This window comes from Oncorhynchus mykiss, chromosome 21 (assembly GCF_013265735.2).
Source record: "Oncorhynchus mykiss isolate Arlee chromosome 21, USDA_OmykA_1.1, whole genome shotgun sequence".
Classification (NCBI taxonomy): domain Eukaryota; kingdom Metazoa; phylum Chordata; class Actinopteri; order Salmoniformes; family Salmonidae; genus Oncorhynchus; species Oncorhynchus mykiss.
The window spans coordinates 35048647-35073195 of record NC_048585.1 but is presented as its reverse complement, the minus strand read 5'-3'; the positions used below and the strand labels follow the sequence as shown (position 1 = coordinate 35073195).

Here is a 24549-nt window from a genome sequence, read left to right as displayed (position 1 = left end):
TCCAACATATTACTACTTTACTTAAATTATCTACATTTTTCTCTCTAAACAAGTGGATTATTTATCTTAAGGCTTTCCTTCTTGTATATTTAAAAAACAATTATAGATCTAACTTCATTGGAATATATCTACAACACAGAGAGTGTTAATTGTAACATATTTGGGTCTTAATGCAAATTAAAGGGAGGGGGGGAAGTTGCCCGAGGAAGCTAGTTACCCCATATTACCCTAACTTTGGCAAATAGGTAAAAAAATATATATAATAATCTTAACCTATGACAAAATGTGGCTTAAAAATGCAGATTATGAACCAATAATCTGTGGGTGATGTAAATTTCGTTCCTCTATCAAAATAACTCAATTATGAAAGACCCATTAAAATAAGCTTTAATTAAGTAGCCACCTCTATAAACAGTCCCTCAACTCCACGTGAGGTGACCGTCATTCACAACAACATTGGCGAGGGACAGACGGCTATTAACACATCCTTGTATCCCCCAATGCACTGGCAGATCTGCCAGACAAATAATAGAAACAAAAACAAAGGATCTGTGCCAACGATGTGGTCAACAAAGTACATTCTGCTTGAAACGACCTGAGTTTCCAACGAAAAACCCACAACATATTACATCCGATTCCACTCAGGACATATTTCTGTCAACAGAAAACGAGCAACATGCATTTTGTTTTTCTTACCAGTTGCATTCTTCCCACATATGAGGTGCTGGTTGGGCTGCAGCAGACCCCAGATCTCTGAGTCATTGTTGATGGCCTGCTCTAGGGACTCAAGCGTAAATGTGGAGGTACCGTTGTCATTCTCGATGAGCGCGCTCCGCTGCACTCGGCTGAATACCTCAAGGAACAGGCTTTCCACACAGGCAGTGAAGTATATAGCCGCGTGCTCATGGACCCGGAGTGCCACTCGATTCTCAACCATCCACTTGAAAAAATGTCCTACAGAAAAGACGAGCCCGCACCGCGCTGACTTGCCCCGGTATAATTTATCCCTAGTGCTCATATTATAGAGCGAAAGTGCACCGAGTGCTGCGGTGATGCAGTTGACAGAGATGGTCCAGGAGAGAACCATCTTGATGGCGCTTTGGATCTCGTGCTTGGTGCACTTGGCATAGCGCAGACTGAGGCGCTGAGCCTCCCGGGCGACCCTCACCAACGCCCGACTGACCAGTGCTGAGAGCTTGGCCAGGACCTCTTGTGACGGGCTCCCGACACATAGCTCCTCTTTCTTCCTGAGTGCACACTCCACCTCGCTGAGGCTCCATGGCACGTCCTCCAGCTCGGGAAGCTTGGCGCATTGGCTGGAGAACTCCAATATATCCGTGTCCTCCGCCAGGACGGTGTTGACCGTGTCCAAGCTGTTGTGTCGGCTGTGCATAGATTCAGTCAGATGCCAGCAGTTTCCCCCATGCGCATATGACAGATTCGTGTCCGAACAACACAGCGACACACTGGAAGACCTGAAGGAGTCAGCGGCTCCACCATAACCGGAATCGAGCGTTAAATCCTCCAGCGTCCTCACAGCTGTCTTACTCTTGCCTGTCATGGCTGCATTGCATACTAAAGGTCTGTTTTTTCAATGAATGCCACAAACCCTGTCTCTGTCGCAGCTATTCCACGGCTCCAAGAGTTATATTCGGCTACATACAATCTCTGTAAATGAAGTGAATCTTGTACCTAGTTTTCGCTTTCTTGCGTTTACTGAAAATATTCCATTAAACTGGTCTTTCTCTAACTCCTCCGTAACCTGAGAGAGATCGAATCCACAAGCCACTGCATCAGGCGCAGCACGGACTCGTGCATGGAGAGGAGGGGCTAGGCACATGGTTGGCTGCTAAAGGCCAATCTGATGCCTTTATTACTCTTGACTGACATATTCAATTTGTCAACTGGGATGTATTATGATATTAGCTGTTGATGGGCACATTAAACATGTTTCAAATATGACTGGAAAGGGATTTACTCAAAAATCTGAGTCTTATATCATAATAAATACAACAGACTTAAAACAGGCAGATTAAGAATGACACTCTCCCACACATTTATACACCTGCTATTGAGCAGGCCTAATGGCTGGGATGGTGTTGCATTTAGCACATTAACAATGTCTGTCTGCACATATGAAGACACACTCCGTACATTACATGCACATAATAATGTGATTGTTGTGGATTATCAGATTCATATGATAGTTGATTAAAATGTTTACATGCTTTGGAAGAAGAATGATTATCCTGTTTACATGGACACATCTGAAATCAGGCTACCTGATGGCACTCTGATGAATGCATAAAATTGGCAATCTAAATAAACATTCAACCACTGCGACCATGCTATTTTTTGAACATATGAAGTTTGTATGTGAAAATTACTTCTAAGACGCATACATTCAGTTGTTTCAAACTCACTTAGTTCATGTTAAAGACTTGCTCGGCTGGTGCTTGCACATGTGCAGCTCAAATATACAGCTGAGATGCCGATTGGGGTGTTTAAATATCCTAATAATTCGAAAGATTGCTCAGAAAACCTTGTGTTAAATCGGAGTATGCTTACTTCGAATTTGGCCTTACACTGATTTAAGATAGGCAAAGCAATCTTTCGATTGCACAAAGGTGTTTACATGACTGTTGCATGATCTGCCTACTGCTATAACCAGTTTAATAGTGATGCATGTAAACGAACTCACTGATATAAGCTACAAATCAATAGACTGCTTGGGAAAAATTATAAAAAATAATTCGACTATGGCAATGATATGAAAATGGAATGAATACAGGATCCTGAAATACACATAGATAAACATTCACAATATTGATGGAAAGGATAAAAAACATCAGTGTCTTTGGGGTGAAGGTCCTATCTTCACAGAGGTGCAATGTTACTGAATGTTGGGACTATATACAGATATGGTTTTCGGTCAGGTAGGTAGGCTTAAAATAATTAATTATGTCCGCTCAGCTCAATGCTACATTTCTTCCTGCAACCTTCTGAATGGCTCACATCACTGAACATACCCTTGCAGTCCTACTGCAGATAATCTTATGGAAACATCATCAAATGCCAAAAGGATATAAAGGAACAATCAAGAAATGGCAGTGGGCTAAAGGCTATATGAACATTTTAACTATGTAGTTTGTACAATCCTAATTGATTGGGTATTTTTTATATTTCCTCATTTGAGTGCCATAAAACACTGGTACTGGTACTTATTAGTTACCCTGTTTTTCATTCAGGATTTAGATTTATAGCGTTACACACATTATTCAACATTCGTTTTACTCATATGCGTAGTGCCCTTTATCACATCCATTGCGTATTGCACAATATGCTATCAACATTCATAACAACTCACCCAGCAAAATTTGCCTCATGAAGAGCTTATAAATGCGTTTAGCATTTTTATGCTAAATTAATTTGTTATAAATGCAATGTAATGCATATGAGGCTTATAAATGTTCATATGTTTATTACATTTGTTAGAAGCATTCATAACGCGGTCATGACACTTTTAAAAAGCCTAAAATGAAAAAAGCCTATTATTCATTAATCATTCATTTAAAATACACTTAATGTAAATACAGGTTGTTCATAGAAAGGGCTTCCAATGCTGTTATAACCCTAGACACACAGATTAGGCACAGTCCTGGACTAAAAAGCACATTCAATGCAGATTAGGGAACACAATGGAAATAAGTCACTGACTTTGTGTTATCCTTGTAAAGTTTTTAAAATGTATGTGCTGTGTGTGGATATGATTTTTTTTAAACTGGCAAATACAATAAATCAATCAAAAATGCTTTTTAGTGCAATCTCCATTTAAAATGCTTTTTGTCCAGGACTAGTTTTAATCAGTGAAAAAAAAAAGTGAAACCGAGCCTTAGTGTTTACTATCACTTACTATCAAAAAGTTGAGTATGGAGCAGGATAGATGAATATTAAGCATTAAAGAAATACATTGACTAAAGGTAATGGCCTCACTTCAGCGACTGACAAGTATTAGGCTACATCAGGAGGGAGAGCAAAAGACCCACGACTGTTAAAACCTCTCTAGGCTAGGGGGCGGTATTTTCACATCCGGATGAAAAGTGTGCCCAAAGTAAACTGCCTGCTACTCAGGACCAGAAGCAAGGATATGCATATTATTAGTAGATATGGATTGAAAACACTGAAGTTTCTAAAACTGTTTGAATGATGTCTGTGAGTATAACATAACTTATTTGGCGGGCGAAACCCCGACGACAAACCATACAGGAATTTTGTTTTTGAGGTCACTCTCTTTTCAATGTGATTTCTATGGGGATCTAGATTTCTAAGCCACTTGCTTGCAGTTCCCATCGCTTCCACTGGATGTCAACAGTCTAGAAATTGGTTGATGTTTCTCCTTTGAGAAATGAAGAAGTAGCCCTGTTCAGAACGAGGGTCGAGTGAAGTGTACTGTTGTGGTTAAGGTGCGTGACCTGAAAGCTCGCTCCACTTTGTTTTTATCCACTATTGAATGCAGTTTATCCCTTCTTAAATTTGATTGATTATTTATGTTAAAAAATACCTAAAGTTGTATTAGGAAAGTTGTTTGAAATGTTTGGACAAAGATAACAGGTAATTTATTAGATATTTTGTAGTCATGTTGTGCAAGTTGGAACCGGAGTTTTTCTGGATCAAACGCGCCAAAAAAATTGACATTTTGGAGATATAACGACGGAATACATCGAACAAAAGAACCATTTGTGATGTTTATGGGGCATATTGGAGTGCCAACAGGAGAAGCTCTTCAAAGGTAAGGCATGAATTATATCTGTCACGCTCTGACCATAGAGAGCCCTTGTTTCTCTATGTTGTTTAGGTCAGAGCGTGACTAGGGGGGTCTTCTAGTCATTGTATTTCTTTGTTGGTGATTTTTGTATGGTTCCCAATTAGAGGCAGCTGGTAATCGTTGCCTCTTATTGGGGATCATATTTAAGTAGTGTCAAGTTCTTACCTTAGTATCTTTTTATGCCTTTGTGTTAGGTTGGTCAGGGCGTGAGTTGGGGTGGGTAGTCTATATTATTTTTTCTATGTTATATTTCTATGTGTTTGGCCTAGTATGGTTCTCATTCAGAGGCAGGTGTCGTTCGTTGTCTCTGATTGAGAATCATACTTAGGTAGCCTGTTTTCCCCATTTTGGTTGTGGGTGAGTGCTTTCTGTTTTTGTGTCTGCACCAGAAAACTGTTTCGGTTGTTCTCTGTGTTTTGTTAATCGGTGTTCAGTTCCATTATTAAAAGCATGAACACGTACCACGCTGCACCTTCTTCCACCTACGGCAGCCATTACAGAAACACCTACCAACCAAGGACCAAGCAGCGTGGTGCAGGCTGGGGGATATCGCCGCCCCAAGGAAGAACTGGAGGCAGCGAGAGCTGAGCGGCGGCGATATGAGGAGGTAGCACGGCAGCTCGAGAGGCAGCAGCCCCCCCAAAATGGGGGGAGGAGGGCACACGGGGAGTGTGGCGGAGTCAGGTTGGAGAGACCTGAGCCCACACCTCGTGCTTACCGGAGGAAGCGCCGTACTGGTCAGGCACCGTGTTATGCGGTCAAGCGCACGGTGTCTCCAGTATGCGCTCATAGCCCGGTGCGCTATAGGCCAGCCCCCCGCAAGTGCCATGCGAGTGTAGGTATCCAGCCAGGGCGTATTGTGCCGGCCCAGCGTGTTTGGTCTCTGGTACGCCGTTTCGGCCCAGGGTATCCTGCGCCGGTAGTTGCGTGCTGTGTCTCCGGGGTGCTGGGAGGGTGCAGTGCGTCCTATGCCTGCGCACCGCCCGGTTTTGATCCTAAGGGAGAGGTGTGAGTGGTATGCACCAGATCTCCAGTGCTCACCCACAGCCCGGTTCAACCTGTGCCTGCACTCTGGAGGGTCCAGGCTAAAGTGGTCATCCAGCCTGGAGGAGTGGTGCCAATGCTGCGCACCAGAGCTCCAGTGCTCCCCCACAGCTCGGGCCATCCAGTGCCTCCTCCATGCACCAGGCCTCCTGTAGGTCTCCCCAGCCTGGTGGGTCCTGTGGCAGCCCCACGCACGCACCAGGCTGTCTCTGCGTCTCCTCCCTCCAGGATCGCCAGGCATTGAAATCAGTGGTATGCTGAATTATTTTTTTCTTGATGGTTTGTCCTCTGGGTTTCGCCTGCCAACTTTTAGAAACTTTAGAGTGTTTTCTATCCAAATCTACCAATTTAATGCATATCCTAGCTTCTGGGCTTGAGTAGCAGGCAGTTTACTTTGGGCACACTTTTATACGGACGTCAAAACACCTCTCCCTATCCCAAAGTTAATAAAGGTCTTATAAATCATTTGACATTGAGGATTCACAAAGCATTTATAAACATGTCATGCATCTTGGTAGAGCATTGCAACTCCAGGATATTGGGTTCTGTTCCCGGGACCACCCATACATAAAAATGTATTCACGCATGACTATAAGTCGCTTTGGATAAGAGTGGCTGTTAAATGTTATATATTATATTTTATTAAAACATTTCTAGGATCGCCCAACCTCTGTCCCTTTTGGGTGCATAGTCAATATTGGACCTGACTTCAACTTCCCCCAAAATGCTGTGCTGCAGGATGACGCACACTCTAAACTGCAGTCATGTACAGCAAATAAACATTGGTATGGCCTTTTAACTTTTAGCCTAATTCAGTTTTTTTCCCAAATTCCATTTTCTTAGTTTTGTTTTTCCAGGTTTTGGGTTTCCAATATTTTTACCACATTTTTTCCACACATGAAGTGATGGGACATGAAGAAAGGTTAATCACACTCGTGCTTTCTGACTGTTCTTACCCCTCTGTCACTTCTAACACATCCGCGGTGCTGCTGACCCCTGTTGGGCCGTTGAAGCTATCCTCTTCCACCTTGCTTGCATCCTAAAAAAGATACACTCCCATGTAAATTGAATCTACATCAAGAGAAGATGCACTCGAGTGTGGAGGTAAGGTAACCTGTTTAAGGACGGCCTCGCCGGGGATTCCCTCTCCACAGATAAACCTCATTCTGTTCATAGTCATTGTATGTGTGGACCCACAGAAAGAGGTAGGTAAAGTGTGGGGTAAATTGTTTAACTTCTCCAGGGTAGGGGGCAGTATTTGGAATATTGGTTGAAAAGCATGCCCAAATTAAACTGCCTTCTACTCGGGGCCCAGAAGATACGATATGCATATAATTAGTAGATTTGGATAGAAAACACTCTAAAGTTTCCAAACCGGTTAAAATAATCTCTGTGTAACACAACTGATTTGGCAGGCAAACTGCAGGAGGATTTTTTGTTGATGTTGTAGTTTTCTATTGACTTAGGACTCAAAATGCAGTTCATATGCCTTCCACTAGATGTCAACGGTCTTTAGAAATTGTTTCAGGCTTGTATTCTGAAAAATGAGGGAGTAAGAGCAGTCTGAATGAGTGGACCTGCCTTGTCACAGAGCTTTTTCATGCACGCGACCAGAGTGTGCCTTTTCTTGTTTAACTTTTATATTGACGACATTATTGTCCGGTTGAAATATTATAGATAATTTAGGCTAAAATGAACCTGAGGATTGAATATAAACATAGTTTGCATGTTTCTATGACCTTTACGGATACAATTTAGATTTTTTGTCTGCTTGTTTTGAGCCTGTGGATTACTGAAGAAAACACGCGAACAAAACGGAGGTTTTCGGATATAAAGAGAGACTTTATCGAACAAAAGGAACATTTATTGAATAAATAAATGTCTTCTGAGTGCAAATATATGAAGATCAAAGGTAAGGGATTCATTTTATCTCTATTTCTGACTTGTGTAACTCTTCTACTTGGCTGGATTCTGTTTGTAATGATTTGTCTGCTGGGCTATGTTCTCAAATAATTGAAATGTATGCTTTCGCCGTAAAGCATTTTTGAAATCTGACACCATGGTTGGATTCACAAGAAGTTAAACCTATGTTTAATAGTTGTATCTTTTCTGAATTTTTATAATGAGTATTTCTGTATTTGAATTTGGCGATCTGCAATCTCACTGGATGTTGACCAGGTGGGACGCTAGCATCCCACATACCCTAGAGAGGTTAACTGTTGTTGTTTTAAATGCGCTGAGTATGTATGATTTTTGTTTGCTCGAGCCCCTACAAAAGAATGGGGGGGGAGGCATTGATTGTTTTTCTTTTGCAAGGTGAAATGTTCAATTTGTAAGTGTTTGAGTAGATAAAATAAAAGCTTTGAATCATCTGTTCCACCAACAAGCTCTCTTCGCGGCGATGACAACCAGCAGTTAAGCAGATTGGTCCCAAAGACGAGACTTGGTCCCGAACACAGTGCCATTTCAGTGAAAGGAGATGGATTGGTCGATGATGACGAGGGATACTTTTGGAAAGACTGTTTTGAAGACAAAAAGTGAGTGATGTCTTTGAAGCATAAATATGATGTGACTTTTTATACGGAAGCTAAAGGTGTTGCTGTCATGGATCTAAAAAGCGCCTTTCCAAAACGTATAAAATTACTAAAAGTTGCCTATAAACTTTTACAAATCACTTCAAACTACTTTTGTAAACCAACTTTAGGTATTAATAAACGTTAATAATCGATAAAATTGATCACGGGGCGATCTGTATTCGATAGCAGCAAGTCTTGAAATCATCGTCCATATTTTGCCTCTCATAACTTCCTTCGGTGGACCCCAAGACAGGAAGTGCCTATTCGTCATCACACCAAGGATAAACTACTAATAAAATGCCAGTACTGGCAACATCGTGTGGAATCTGTAGGCATTGTAAACGGGTCTCTATCTCTATCTTGCCGTAGACAATACATAGACTGGCGGATGAATATTATATTTTTTTTTTTTGTGAACAGTTTTCCTCTGGATTTTTACTCCTAAACACGTTCTGTTAAAGCCACAGACATGATTTAACCAGTTTTAGAGACTTCAGAGTGTTTTCTATCCATACATACTAATCATACTATGCATATACTACATTCCTGCCATGAGTAGCAGGACGTTGAAATGTTGCGCGATTTTTAACAAAAATCTGCGAAAATTCGCAGCATCTTAAACAGGTGAGAAGTTGTCTGATTTTCATGTGACATGCCTGTTTAGAAAGAACTTCCGCGTGGTCACTGTGCACATGTACAATCACCACTTGTTAGATGTTGCAGATAATAATTTTTGTCCAGGTAATGTCCTCAGCACATTTACATTCAGGACTCACTGGGATACTGGAAAGGGAGGAGGCCATTCCAGACCATCCTGGGGGAGGATCCAGAGTGGTTTGGAGGGTTTTGTACACCCCCCAGCACTCTTCTTACTGGGCAGATAGAGGGACTCTTTTTTTATGACCGACAGCTCCCCTTTTGCAAGCGATGCATGGCCTAAGGGCACATTTTTGCTTCATGTAGCACACGGAGATGCCGTTTCTGCCTCTGAGGCACACTAGGCCAAGGACTGTACGAAGCCAAGGAAACATGGTGGGGCGAAACATGGTGGGGCGGGCTGGCGGGCAGAAATATGGAAAAGAAAGGAAGCAAACACATGCTAACAAGAACTAATCATACTAACAAAAGTAAAGAAATAAGGAAAAGGAAAAACCCAGACCACGCCCTAAAGGTGCCGAAGCACCTGTAGTTCCTCCAACGGTCACTCCGCCAGGTTTCAAAAAGACAAGAATCAAGAACACGAGTAAATCTGAACAAAATACCAAATTAAACTTAAATCAAAAGGAAAGGCGCCCTCTGACCATCGATCGCTTGATCTTAGCCAAAAGGCAGAGAAGCGATAAGCCACAAATTCACCTCTGTCCCCACCAGGCAACCGGGGGGTCTTGGGAGACCTCTGCAGTTTGTCAAAGTGGGCTCCTCATATCACCATGCACCCCCAACTTTTTCCTGGTGACAGGCAAGTAGCTTTTCATAATTCTTGGATATAGGGGGCGCTATTTTAATTTTTGGATGAAAAACGTTCCCGTTTTAAACAAGATATTTTGTCACGAAAAGATGCTCAACTATGCATATAATTTACAGCTTTGGAAAGAAGACACTCTGACGTTTCCAAAACTGCAAAGATATTGTCTGTGAGTGCCACAGAACTGATGTTACAGAAAAAACCCAGATAAAAATCCAATCAAGAAGCATTTTTTGAAACCGCCTCATGCCAATGACTCCTTATATGGTTGTGAATGGGCCAAGAATGAGCTTAGGCTTTCTGTCGCTTTCCCAAGGTGTCAACAGCATTGTGACGTATTTGTAGGCATATAATTGGAAGATTGACCATAAGAGACTACATCTACCAGGTGGTCGCTTGGTGTCGTCCGTCGCAATTATTGCGTAATCTCCAGCTGCAGTATTTTTCCGTTTGCTTCTGATGAGAAGCCAACTGCCACCACTGATAGATTATCGAATAGATATGTGAAAAACACCTTGAGGATTGATTCTAAACAACGTTTGCCATGTTTCTGTCGATATTATGGAGCTAATTTGGAAAAAAGTTTGGCGTTGTAAGTGGCTGCATTTTCCGGTCTTTTTCTTAGCCAAACGTGATGAACAAAACGGAGCTATTTCGTCTACACAAATAATATTTTTGGAAAAAATGAACATTTGCTATCTAATTAAGAGTCTCGTCATTGAAAACATCCGAAGTTCTTCAAAGGTAAATTATTTTATTTGAATGCTTTTCTTGTTTTTGTGAAAATGTTGCCTGCTGAATGCTAGGCTTAATGCTATGCTAGGCTATCAATACTCTTACACAAATGCTTGTGTAGCTTTGGTTGAAAAGCATATTTTGAAAATCTGAGATGACAGTGTTGTTAACAAAAGGCTAAGCTTGTGTTTGAATATATTTATGATGTTGTCTCGAAGACCAAAAAAGAGACCCCCGGGTATAAGGCACAGGCCTGCCCCTAAAAAGCGGAGGTTAACCGTTAAATGGAGCAAAGGGAGGCTATCAAACATGGAGTTTTCAAAATAGAGGCCACTTCCTGCTTTGATTTTCCTCAGGGTTTCGCCTGCAATATCAGTTATGTTATACTCACAGACAAGAAAATTTAGAGTGTTTTCTATCCAAAACTAATAATAATATTAATATATTAGCAACTGAGACCGAGGAGCTTGCCATTTACAATGGGCACCTTTTCATCCAAGCTACTCAATACTTACCCTGCAGCCATATGAAGTTAACGTTACAATGTTTTCGTAATAACGTCATCGTAATAACGTCATCTATTAACCTCTTGAACCTCTTGAAACTATTTTTATGTTTGGAAAAATAACGTTCCCAAAGTAAACAGCCTATATAATATATATAATATACATATAATTGACAGATTAGGATAGAAAACACTCTAAAGTTTCCAAAACTGTAAAAATATTGTCTGTGGGTATAACAGAACTGATCATTTTGAAACCTCTGTGTTCCTATGCCTGCCTGTCCTCCATTTAAAGGGATATCAACCAGATTCCTGTTTCTGTGGCTTCCCTAAGGTGTCAACAATCTTTAGAAATAGTTTCAGGCTTTTATTTTGAAAAATGAACTTGAAGGATCACATTGCGTAAGTGGAGAGGTGGGGGCTCTCAGAGTGAGATGGTGCGCAATTGAGTGAAGCGGCCATTGTTCCTCTCGCTGTTATGGAAAATTTCAAAATCTGATACAACAGGGTGATTAACAAAAGGCTAAGCTGTGTTTCAAAATATTGCACTTGTGATTTCATGAATATGAATATTTTCAAGTAATATTATTTGACTGTTGCGCTATGCTATTCAGTGGTTGCAGACAAAAATTATCCCACTACAGGAATTGGTAAGCGTCAAGAAGTTAACCTTTAATAACAAAACAAAAATGACATAGCTTTTCATATTCCATCTATCGTCATGACCACCATTGTGGCTGACGGAAACCATTGTTCCAAATGTTGCATCTTTAATGTTCTGAGGTTGGTTCTCCATATTGAGAACACACAGGAATGTTGTCTGTGGCCTGAGATTTACCATGGGCGCGAGGGGTCATAAAAACCCCACATCTTCAGACCCCTAGATCTCTCCTCCTCTGTTGTGGTTGAGAGATAATCTGTAGAATTGTGGTCTCCTGCAACCTGACCTGATCAGGACAGTCATGACAGTCCCCCTCTGGTAGGTTCAACTTGGAAGGATTCTGCATGTTGCAACCCACCATGAGAATGACCATTCGATGTCCTGGTTTGTGGATCATCATAGCAGTCGTCCCCCCCTTTTTGTGTATGTGTATATTTTATCATAATTTTAGCTTTCTAGTAAATAAACACTCAACTAAGATTGGTGTTGTACGAACTCATTGGTGAGACCTGGGTCCATGCAGATTCCCGGATTATGCGGCGTTCAGAACAAGACTGTAGAGGTAACTGATTAATTAGCTGCTGTTGTAAAATCGATATTCTGATATTCTTTGAGTTAATTTGGGAAATAGAAACGCAATAAAACAAATTTTCCCATGGTGCCCCATGTTAATGAGTTAATAATTGCTTGATTAATTAATAACGCAATTAGAAACCTTTAATCATTCAATGAGCAACAATCATCACATTAACTAATACAACGTCACGACACTTCCAAATGACATTCTCTATAAGTGAAATCAAGCAACTTTTTACACAAATCAGCTAACAACTTTGCAACCACTTAGACAAAATATGTCAAATTTTCCAGCTTTGTCTACTTCTCTGCTACTCAAATCTGGAGTGTGGGCTCATTGGTGTTGAGGATGGTCAGGTTTGTGTTGTGAACATTTCCCTTAGTGCTCTTCCTGAGGGGTTTGTGGTGTTAGTGTTTGCCAATAAAATCTCCCATTGTGATGGTATGGCTGGGTTTGACCAGTTTTTCAGACATTGTTGTTGAGGGTAGACAGTGGCTATCAGGAGAGCTGTTTTTGCATGTAATATTTTTTTTGCTGTATCCTTGCTATGCTTTGTGGAAAAGGTTTAGATACAGTATAAGCTTCAAATGCACCAACTCCTTATAGGAATTCTGGGCGAGGTTTGAGAACACCTGAAAATTATTTTAAATGTTTGAGGTGGAGAAACTCACAGACAACAGTCTGAAGGTGGTCCTTATGAGGATGTCCAATGAGACAATGGAACCAGCTGACATAGCAATATGGCTCAGCCTGTTCTGCAAGGTAAAGAGAGCCCTGGGTGAGAACAGGGGCCAAGGTGGAGGGGAGATGTTTCAGGACACCATAACCCTAGGGGTCATTGATCTGCAGATCAATGACCCCAAGGGTTATGGTGTCCTGAAACATCTCCCCTCCACCTTGGCCCCTGTTCTCACCCAGGGCTATGTTCATTACCAAGGCCAACCCATGTTGTGCCGTGTGGTCTACGGAAAGTGTAGGGAGGTAGGATACCTGTTCGTTTGACTGCAAATACACCACTCCCACCTTATAAGAGACTGCCCCTCCTTCTTCGCCAACAAGGTGAAGACGGTCTCCCCCTGGAATTGTATCTGACCTTTGGGATGTTTCAGCACATGACCTTCCGACCGTTTTTATGGTCTTGGAACACCTTGACAGACTCCCTGAGTTTTAGAGTGCGAAACTTGTCCCTTTATGCAAGACAAATGACAAGTTGGACCTAAAGAACTGGTGACCTATTGTCATTTTGAACTTGGACTGCAAATGAATTAGCAAGGTTTTAACACACTTTAACACACATGTTTTCTGTTTTAGGGGAGAGGATCCACCCAGATAAAGCCTGCGCCATCCCCAGAAGGAAGATCACAGACAGCCTGGTATTGATTAGCGATGCCATCTGCTATGCGAGAGACAGAAACATGCAGGTTTTAGTCCTAAATTTAGAGTTGAAAATAGCTTTTGATTGGGTCTCGCACCAGTACCTCTTCCGGGTACTGCAAAAAAAAATTGTTTCCCTGAAAGGTTTTCTAGGGGACATAACCAGCAAAATCCATTGACTTAAACATTTGTCAAATGCGGTGGGACTACATTGCGGTGTCCATCAGGGGTGTCTTTTATCTCTTCTTCTGTTTCAAATCAAATGTTTTTAGTCACATGCGCTGAATACAACAGGTAGAGCTTATAATGCTTATTTATGAGCCCCTAAGCAACAATGTAGTTAAAAAAATGGATATGGATAAGAAATATAAGTAACAAGTAATTACAGAGCAGCAGTAAAATAGCAATAGCGAGACTATATACATGGGGAACTGGTACAGAGTCAATGTGCAGGTTCACCGGTTAGTTGAGGTAATATGTATATTCTGCCCTTGAGTTGCATTCCCATGCAAAACTAGACAGATAGCTAACAACTAAGTCTTCAATAAAACTCCCAAGGCGTGACTTTTCTTGAATGAATATATTGAAAACGTTTATGTTGTGAAACTGCAAAATACAGAAAATAATATACTTTAGTATTCAATTCACACCGACACACTGTAGCTGTACATTATACATTTGAAGTTGCATAAATACAAAGCACGCGCTAAGGTACCATGCATCTGGCATGATGCCAAACCATATAGCTAATTGTTACTCATATGGTAATTGGCTCCTTTCATTACTCTAATAATGTACAACCATTTATGTAGAATAACAAAGCATATTACACTAGGAACAGTAACAAAACTACAGTATTGTATATTTTACAATTCGTTTGCATGACGCACGAGCAAAGTAATACAGCTAACGACATACATGAAAGGCATTGCAATTTGTGAGTAAATGCAACCAACATTGATATGTAAGCAACTCTATCAATAACAAGATTATAATCATTAGCTAAATGCTTGAATTGAACTTGCAAACAAATATTTTCCAAGGCTGAAGCGTGACAAGAAATAACTACATTGAAAGACCTGCACCGTAGCGTTGTTTGTAGCTGCTTCTATGCGTGCAGAACAAATTCTCTACTTCCTGTTTGCGTAGTCTTTCTAAGTACCAGAAATATCCACTAGAGGGCAAATAACACAATTGGACACAATGAAAATCCAATTGAACCATTGTAATAAAATAATCTGTTACCTTCTAACAGGATGGCAGCACAATGTACATGTACAGTGGGGCAAAAAAGTATTTAGTCAGCCACCAATTGTGCAAGTTTTCCCACTTAAAAAGATGAGAGGCCTGTAATTTTCATCATAGGTACACTTCAACTATGACAGACAAAATGAGAATTTATTTTCTCCAGAAAATCACGTTGTATGATTTTAATGAATTTATTTGCAAATTATGGTGGAAAATAAGTATTTGGTCAATAAAAACAACAAAAGTTTCTCAATACTTTGTTATATACCCTTTGTTGGCAATGACAGAGGTCAAACGTTTTCTGTAAGTCTTCACGAGGTTTTCACACACTGTTGCTGGTATTTTGGCCCATTCCTCAATGCAGATCTCCTCTAGAGCAGTGATGTTTTGGGGCTGTTAATGGGCAATACGGACTTTCAACTCCCTTCAAAGATTTTCTATGGGGTTGAGATCTGGAGACTGGCTAGGCCAATCCAGGACCTTGAAATGCTTCTTACGAAGCCACTCCTTCGTTGCCCGGGCGCTGTGTTTGGGATCATTGTCATGCTGAAAGACCAAGCTACGTTTCATCTTCAATGCCCTTGCTGATGGAAGGAGGTTTTCACTCAAAATCTCACGATACATGGCCCCATTCATTCTTTCCTTTACACGGATCAGTCGTCCTGGTCCCTTTGCAGAAAAACAGCCCCAAAGCATGATGTTTCCACCCCCATGCTTCACAGTAGGTATGGTGTTCTTTGGATGCAACTCAGCATTCTTTGTCCTCCAAACACGACGAGTTGAGTTTTTACCAAAAAGTTATATTTTGGTTTCATCTGACCATATGACATTATCCCAATCTTCTTCTGGATCATCCAAATGCTCTCTAGTAAACTTCAGACGGGCCTGGACATGTACTGACTTAAGCAGGGGGACACGTCTGGCCCTGCAGTATTTGAGTCCCTTTCGGCGTAGTGTGTTACTGATGGTAGGCTTTGTTACTTTGGTCCCAGCTCTCTGCAGGTCATTCACTAGGTTCCCCCGTGTGGTTCTGGGAATTTTGCTCACCGTTCTTCTGATCATTTTGACCCCACGGGGTGAGATCTTGCGTGGAACCCCAGATCGAGGGAGATTATCAGTGGTCTTGTATGTCTTCCATTTCCTAATAATTGCTCCCACAGTTGATTTCTTCAAACCAAGCTGCTTATCTATTGCAGATTCAATCTCCCCAGCCTGGTGCAGGTCTACAATTTTGTTTCTGGTGTCCTTTGACAGCTCTTTGGTCTTGGCCATAGTGGAGTTTGGAGTGTGACTGTTTGAGGTTGTGGACAGGTGTCTTTTATACTGATGACAAGTTCAAACAGGTGTCATTAATACAGGTAACGAGTGGAGGACAGAGGAGCCTCTTAAAGAAGAAGTGCCAGTGAGAGCCAGAAATCTTGCTTGTTTGTAGGCGACCAAATACTTATTTTCCACCATAATTTGCAAATAAATTCATTAAAAATCCTACAATGTGATTTTCTGGATTTTTTTTCTAATTTTGTCTGTCATAGTTGAAGTGTGCCTATGATGAAAATAACAGGCCTCTCATCTTTTTAAGTGGGAGAACTTGCACAATTGGTGGCTGACTAAATACTTTTTTGCCCCACTGTAAATACTGTATTTTATACCATCTATTGTATCTTGCCTATGCAGCTCTGTCATTGCTCATCCATATATGTGTATGTCTATATTCTTATTTCAATTCCTTTACTTAGATTTGTGTGTGTTAGGTAGTTGTTGTGGAATTGTTAGATTTCATGTTAGATATTGCTGCACTGCCGGAACTAGAAGCACAAGCATTTCGCTACACTCACAATAACATCTGCTGACCATGTGTATGTGACCTATTTTACTTTAGTGAGTTATTATCCCAGTTGGGGGAGTGGTTGCTTCCTACAACAAGAGCACAAAATGTGTGCATTTCAAGCCATCTTTGAAAAGCGAGTCAGGTAAAGATTTTGAGATGGTCTTGAATAAGCGCAGTAGCCAATAGTCAGAGCGTACCATAATTTGTCTGATTCTCTGTAATAATTGTATGGGAATAATAATGACATTTATTTTGTAAAGTGGTTTCTTGCATCAAACAACACAACATCTTCAGTCACCTCCTTGTCTGAAGGACAAGTGAATGAATAGGTTAATGTCAAGCCCAGCAAGTCTCACGAAATGTTGGCGTACATTGAACACCACACATTGCCAGTAACTGTAGGCTTAATGATAGAACAGGTATGTTTTTATGGGATGCGTTTTTCTCCATGGTTTTTGATGGTAGGCAGTAAATGAGCGCCGGAAGTTGCACAGAATTGTCACAACCTAGTTTTCTCTAAGCAGACCTTTTGAGGGAACATTGGTTGTAGGTGAATGAAAATTCCTGTTGGATATCCTAACTCTGAATGAATTCAAATAGGAACTACACATCACATTGCAAGCCTGCATAATGTGACTTTTAGGTAGGGTTGCAAAATTCTGGTAACTTTCCCAAAACTCCCAGGTTTTCCAGAAATCCTGGTTGGAAGATTCCTGGAAATGGGAGGGAATTAGCAGGAAATCTGAACATTTGCTGGAATTTTGCAACCCTGCTTTCAGGCCTGATGTGGCCCGTAAAACCATGAGTTTAAGGTCACTGTATTCGTGTAAACTAGGCCTTAGGAGATATGTAATGTATTGTCATAACCTAATGATAAGAACTAATTTGATGAAGGAGAGAAAATTAACAAATTCAACAACCATACTAACAAGGCACAAGGTGAGACCCAAATGCAGACACAGGAGGCAGATGGTTGGAGTCTCACAATGTGTATTAATCCAAATCAGTAGGCAAGAGAATGGTTATGGACAGGCAAAAAGGTCCAAACCAGATCAGAGTCCAGGAGGTCCTGAGTGGCAGACAGGCTCGTGGTCAAGGCAGGTATAATGGTCAGGCAGGCGGGTACAAAGTCCAGAAATAGGCAAGGGTCAAAACTGGGAGGACTAGAAAAAGGAGAATGCAAAAAGTAGGAGAACGGGAAAAACTCTGGTTGACTTGGAAACATACAAGACGAACTGGCACAGAGAGACAGGAAACACAGGGATAAATTCACTGGGGAAAACAAGCAACAGCTTGTTTTACCAGTTTAAGTGGCCTATAGTAGAGGTACCCTTATGACTCTGTCACAGTGGTGATACCCAAAAACATAAAATATACCTTTTTTTGAAGGCATATTTTTGTATCTGTGGTAAAATCATTATATGAGGTATTAACTACAGTCCATTTACGTACCTATAACTGAATGTTCAAAGGATGTACCTAATTGGTTATCGCTACAGTGACAAGTGTTTCTACCCCCTTTAAGAAGGGCCAGCTCTAGACGTAAGTGACAGAAGCTTTTGGTTAGGGCCCCTGGCCCCAACATTTTATTTTTTGGAACTCAGTCATGGTCTCGACTTACTTTTGAGAGTAAGAATAGTAAAGTACAACAGGTGCAATTTCAAAATTTGGTTGTGCATCAGCAGTTTTTCTCTTATTTCAGTCACTCAATTAGTTGACAATAAGCCATGTCAATGTTTAGATTGATAGTTAGTCTAGCCAGTTATCTAAACAGGGGCCCCCATTAATAATGTTAGTCATTCTCAATCAGACATCATATTCACATGGCAAAATGCGTAGAATTGTTGGAATTTAGCTTTAAAGGCAAGGAGGTGACTGAAAATGTTGTGTTTGATGCAAGAGACCAGAGGGCAATGTCGCTCCAATTTTGATGTAATTCCTGTTCTGCAGCGAATATTATCATTTAGGTTCCACCTCCGAAGAGTGACGCAGGCTGCTAATACATATTCACAAATTGGGGGTGGGAACATTGTGGTGATTTCCACATGGAGTGGCGAAATAACAACAAGTAGGGCACTGTCAGTGTAGCTATCTAGCATGCTAACCTTATCTAGCTAGGCTATGGCTTGTTTTGGAGCTGGATTTGTCATATGCATTCAGGGAAACCTCGACACAGATGGATAGGGGGAACACGTATCTTTGACTTTGCCATCTAAAGTTTTGGCATGTTCCATAAATTGTGGCTGTGAATCCACTAGGTTCTGGACGATACCAGTATCGCAATACTCGTTCGTGCCATGGCAACGAAACAAAATACGCAGCACATTTAAATTATTTCATCAACCACCTTAATGTTGGAAACAAACATCATTATTTATTTTTTTATTTTTATTTCACCTTACATTTGGTTTTACTAGCGTTTAAGAGCAGTTGGAGGCCACGGAAGGAGTGTTGTATGGCATTGAAGCTTGTTTGGAGGTTAGATAGCACAGTGTCCAGGGACGGGCCGGAAGTATACAGAATGGTGTCATCTGTATAGTGGTGGATCAGGGAACCGCCCGCAGCAAGAGCAACATCATTGACATATACAGAGAAAAGAGTCGGCCCGAGCTGTTGGCCGAGGTTGGAGTAGCCAGGAGGAAGGCATGGCCAGCCATTGAGAAATGCTTGTATCAAGTTTTCGATATTCATGGATTTATCTGTGGTGACCGTGTTACCTAGCCTCAGTGCAGTGGGCAGCTGGGAGGAGGTGCTCTTGTTCTCCATGGACTTTACAGTGTCCCAGAACTTTTTGGAGTTAGAGCTACAGGATGCAAATTTCTGCCTGAAGAAGCTGGCCTTTGCTTTCCTGACTGACTGCGTGTATTGGTTCCTGACTTCCCTGAACAGTTGCATATCGCGGGGACTATTCGATGCTATTGCAGTCCGCCACAGGATGTTTTTGTGCGGGTCGAGGGCAGTCAGGTCTGGAGTGAACCAAGGGCTATATCTGTTCTTAGTTCTACATTTTTTGAACGGAGCATGCTTATCTAAAATGTTGAGGAAGTTACTTTTAAAGAATGACCAGGTATCCTCAACTGACGGGATGAGGTCAATATCCTTCCAGGATACCCGGGCCAGGTCGATGAGAAAGGCCTGCTCGCAGAAGTGATTTAGGGAGCGTTTGACAGTGATGAGGGGTGGTCGTTTGACTTCGGATCCGTAGCGGATACAGGCAATGAGGCAGTGATCGCTGAGATCCTGGTTGAAATACAGCGGAGGTGTATTTGGAGGGCCAGTTGGTCAGGATGACGTCTATGAGGGTGCCCTTGTTTACAGATTTAGGGTTGTACCTGGTGGGTTCCTTGATGATTTGTGTGAGATTGAGGGAATCTAGCTTAGATTGTAGGACTGCCAGGGTGTTAAGCATATCCCAGTTTAGGTCACCTAACAGAACAAACTCTGAAGCTAGATGGGGGGCGATCAATTCACAAATGGTGTCGAAGGCACAGCTGGGAGCTGAGGGGGATCGGTAGCAGGCGGCAACAGTGAGAGACTTATTTCTGGCTCCATTGTAAACTAAAACAATGATAACTAACCTGAACAACAGTATACAAGGCATATTGACATTTGAGAGAGACATACAGCGAGGCATACAGTAAACGCAGGTGTTGATTGGGAGAGCTAGCTAAAACAGTAGGTGAGAAAACAACAGCTAATCAGCTAGCACAACAACAGCAGGTAAAATGGCGTTGACTAGGCAGAGAGGGTCGGATTAACTACACACCAGAGCCTGAGTGCGGCTGGGGCCGACAGATAAAAACATAAACAAACAGAATGGAGTACCGTGATTAATGGACAGTCCAGCAGGCATCAGCTATGTAGCCAAGTGATCACAGTGTCCAGGGGCAGCGGTAGATGGGACAGGGAAGCCGCCACTACGCTAGCGACACAACGTTTAAAGTTAATAGCCCGGGGATGGTAGGGGGGGTTGGCAGGGAGATGTGCCTGCTAGCAGGGAGATGTGCCTGGCTCACGGCTAACTGGTGCTAGCTTCGTGGCAGTGGCGTTAGCCAAGGTCCAGAGTCTACAGCAAGGATCCGGTGGAGTATTGGGCTCTAGCTGTGTATGAGTGTGGTTCGGGTGAACAGCTGAGTAGGCCGGGAAGTGGGACTCAGGGATAGCTTCGGTACTGCGTTCAAGCTAGCTGTGAAGATCAGAAGTAGTGGTCCAGGGATTACGGCAGGAATCCAGCGTTGTTGTGGAGAGACATTTCGATACTGGTAGACTGGCGAGTATTATCCAGGCTATAAAAACTGGCTGGCTATGCAGAAGGTAAAAGCCGCTAGCAGTGGCTAACAATGACTAAATAGCTTGTAGCTAGTTAGCTGGTTAGCTTCTGGAGGTTCTTGAATGTGTTCTAAAAATAAAAAATAATAGCGATTCCGTATCACATTGGGTGAGGCAGGTTACCGGAAGGTATAATCGAATTAAAAATCTAAAAGAGATTGAATATAAATATGGGTCCAGTGAGTGATTGGGCTGGCTGGGGACACGGCGATTCAGACAGTTAGCAGGCCTGTGCTAACAAGCTAACAGTTAGTATGCCGGGGCTAAACAAGCTAGCAGTTAGTAGTTAGCAGGCCGAATTTGCAAGCAAGCAGATAACAAGGGCTAGAAAGTTAGCCTTTGGGGGACGTCGTGATGGGGTTAAGTCTGTTTATGCCTCTTCATGCGGTGACATCGATAGACCGGTCGTGGGTCCGGATATTGTAGCCCAGGAGTATGCGTCGGTGGTAGCACAGGAGCCCTGGCCGGGCTAGCTTCAAGCTAAGTGGATGGAAACGCTAGCCAGGAGTAGTCATCCGGGGTTGCGGTTAGCTAGTTGTGAAGATCCAGATGAAAATGTTCTGTTTGCGGTGGGAATCCGGGGATAAAAATAATAGGTCCGTTATGCTCTGGTTAGACTCGCGTTGTTCGAACTAGCGAGAGCTTTCCGAGCTAAAGGTTAGCTGATGACCGCTAGCAATGGTTTGCTGACTGATAGCTGGTAGTTAGCTGGCTAGCTTCAGTTGAGGGGTTCCAGATCAGAAGTAAATATAAATACTTTAGAAAAAAAGCAGATCCACAGTACATTGGGTGAGGCGGGAGAGTATTTAGATGTTGAGGTTTAGCAAAATGAAAAATATGTAAAAAAACGATATATACAAGGGACACGAGTGTTATGATTATGTTGTCATCCAGAGTCACATTTATACATTTTCCTAGCTATAGCACACAATATTTTACATACAGCAGATTTTTAAAGGACCAAAGAGTTTTGGACTGCTTTGTGTTTTCAGTTTTGCCATGGAAAGAATATCGCAATATTGGTATCATCACAGCCCTAGAATTCCGCCATTGAAATAGAAAGAGTAAGAAGAAGCTCCGGTAATATGGTTAGCCTAACTTTTTAATGGTTTTGACTAGAGACAAATTTTTCTGCATTGTAATGGACACAGTGCAACTTTTGGTAGGCTGCTGGCAGGCCATATTTAGCTGTGCTACAACAATGCCAAGTCAACCCATGCTCATACCATGGTTCTCACAGCAAGGGAATGACTTTGCTCATGATGCACACCGCAAATGATATGTAACAACACCCTGAGCGTATCAGACACGAAACTAAACTCCAATACAAATGAAACAGCAGCACAAAATTGATAAACAAGTTTGTGGAATTTTCTTTTGTGGGTGTCTTTTCATTATAGGATAGACACTTGTGTTTTCTATCTGCACCAATCAAAGCAGTGGAGCATGGTCAAAACCATTCATCTTGGCGCGATGGGGGGAGTGGAGAGAGAGAGAAAGACAGAGAGAAAAACAGAGATATACAGAGCATTCAGAAAGTATTCAGACCCCTTGACTGTTTCCACATTTTGTTACGTTACAGCCTTATTCTAAAATGGAATAAATGTTATTTTCCCCCCTAATCTATCTACAACGAATAATGACGAAGAAAAAACAGGTTAAGACATTTTTGCAAATGTGTTCAAAATAAAAAAACTTAAATATCACATTTACATAAGCATTCAGACCCTTCACTCAGTACTTTGTTGAAGCACCTTTGGCAGCATTTGCAGCCTTGAGTCTTCTTGGGTATGATGCTACATGCTTGGCACACCTGTATTTGGGGACTTTCTCCCCTTCTTTTATGCAGATCCTCTCAAGCTCTGTTAGGTTGCATGTGGAGTGTCACTCAGCTATTTTCAGGTCTCTCCAGAGATGTTCGATCGGGTTCAAGTCTGGGCTCTAGCTGGGCCACTCAAGGACATTCAGAAGCCACACTGCGTTGTGGCTGTGTGCTTAGGGTTGTTGTCCTGATGGAAGGTAAACCTTCACCCCAGTTTGAGGTACTGAGCGCTCTGGAGCAGGTTTTCATCAAGGTTCTCTCTATACTTTTCTCCGTTCATCTTTCCCTCAATTCTGACTAGTCTCCTAGTCCCTGCCACTGAAAAACAGTGCCTGGATGGTGCCAGGTTTCCTCCCGACGTGACGCTTGGCATTCAGGCCAAAGAGTTCAATCTTGGTTTCATCAGACCAGATAATCTTGTTTCTCATGGTCTTACTGAGGAGTGTCTTCCATCTGGCCAAAAGGCTTGATTGGTGGAGTGCTGCAGGGATGGTTGTCCTTCTGAAAGGTTCTCCCATCTCCACAGAGGAACTCTGGAGCTCTGTCAGAGTGACCATCGGGTTCTTGGTCACCTCGCTGACCAAGGCCCTTCTCTCCTGATTGCTCAGTTTGGTTGGGTGGCCAGCTCTAGGAAGAGTCTTGGTGGTTCCATCCTTCTTCCATTTAAGAATAATGGAGGCCACTGTGTTCTTGGGGACCTTCAATGCTGCAGAAATTTAGGGGTACCATTCCCCAGATCTGTGACTTGACAAAATCCTTTCTCGGGGCTCTACGGACAATTCTCTCGACCTCATGGCTTGGTTTTTGCTCTGACATGCACTGTCAACTGTGGGACCTTATATAGACAGTGTGCCTTTCCAAATCACGTTCAATCAAATGAATTTACCACAGGTGTACTCCAGTCAAGCTGTAGAAATATCTCAAGGATGACAATGGAAACAGGATGCACCTGATCTCAATTCCAAGTCTCATAGCAAAGGCAAATACTTATGTAAATAAGGTATTTCTGTTTTTATATATACATATATATACATTTGCAAAAATGTTTAAAAAAAAAACTTTTGGGGTATTGCGTGAAGATTGATAATGAAATGTTTTTATTTAATCCATTTTAGAATACGGCTGTAACGTAACAAAATGTAGAAAAAGGGAAGGGGTCTGAATACTTTCCGAATGCACTGTATCTTCTCCTTTCTATTTAGCCAGTCATCTCCCTATCCCAGTATACCGGAACCACCACCCTTGTTCGGACAGTGAATTCAACAGTGAAGCCATATGAATGGGATGATGATATGAGTATACAATCTCAAACCTAACATAATTATGCCCCATTATGAGCCCAGTCCACTGATAAGGTATTTATACCAAAGAAAGCCCTCATAACTCGTCTATGTAATAATGATATATCATTCATGTGTCGTGTGGTATTTGGATAATTGTGGTATTATGTTATACCACACTCTCCTTTGGGCTCCAAGAGAGGGCAATGTGAATGAAAGGATCAGCAACAGAGAGAGGCACAAGGCTTGCAAACTAGAGTTCTGATTTTCCAAGAGTTTA

The 24549-nt window shown here is 41.9% G+C and overlaps 1 protein-coding gene across 1 annotated transcript in view; it reads right to left on the bottom strand.

The window, feature by feature from the left end:
• Positions 1-1826, bottom strand: part of LOC110500296 (ankyrin repeat and BTB/POZ domain-containing protein BTBD11-A) — a 196431-nt gene extending 194605 nt beyond the window's left edge. Inside the window, exon 1 of the mRNA XM_021577600.2 lies at positions 697-1826. Within this exon, the coding sequence (XP_021433275.2) occupies positions 697-1561 (865 nt within the window). The 5' untranslated portion in view covers positions 1562-1826. The remainder of the gene's footprint in view (positions 1-696) is intronic.
• Between the last annotated feature and the right edge of the window lie 22723 nt (positions 1827-24549).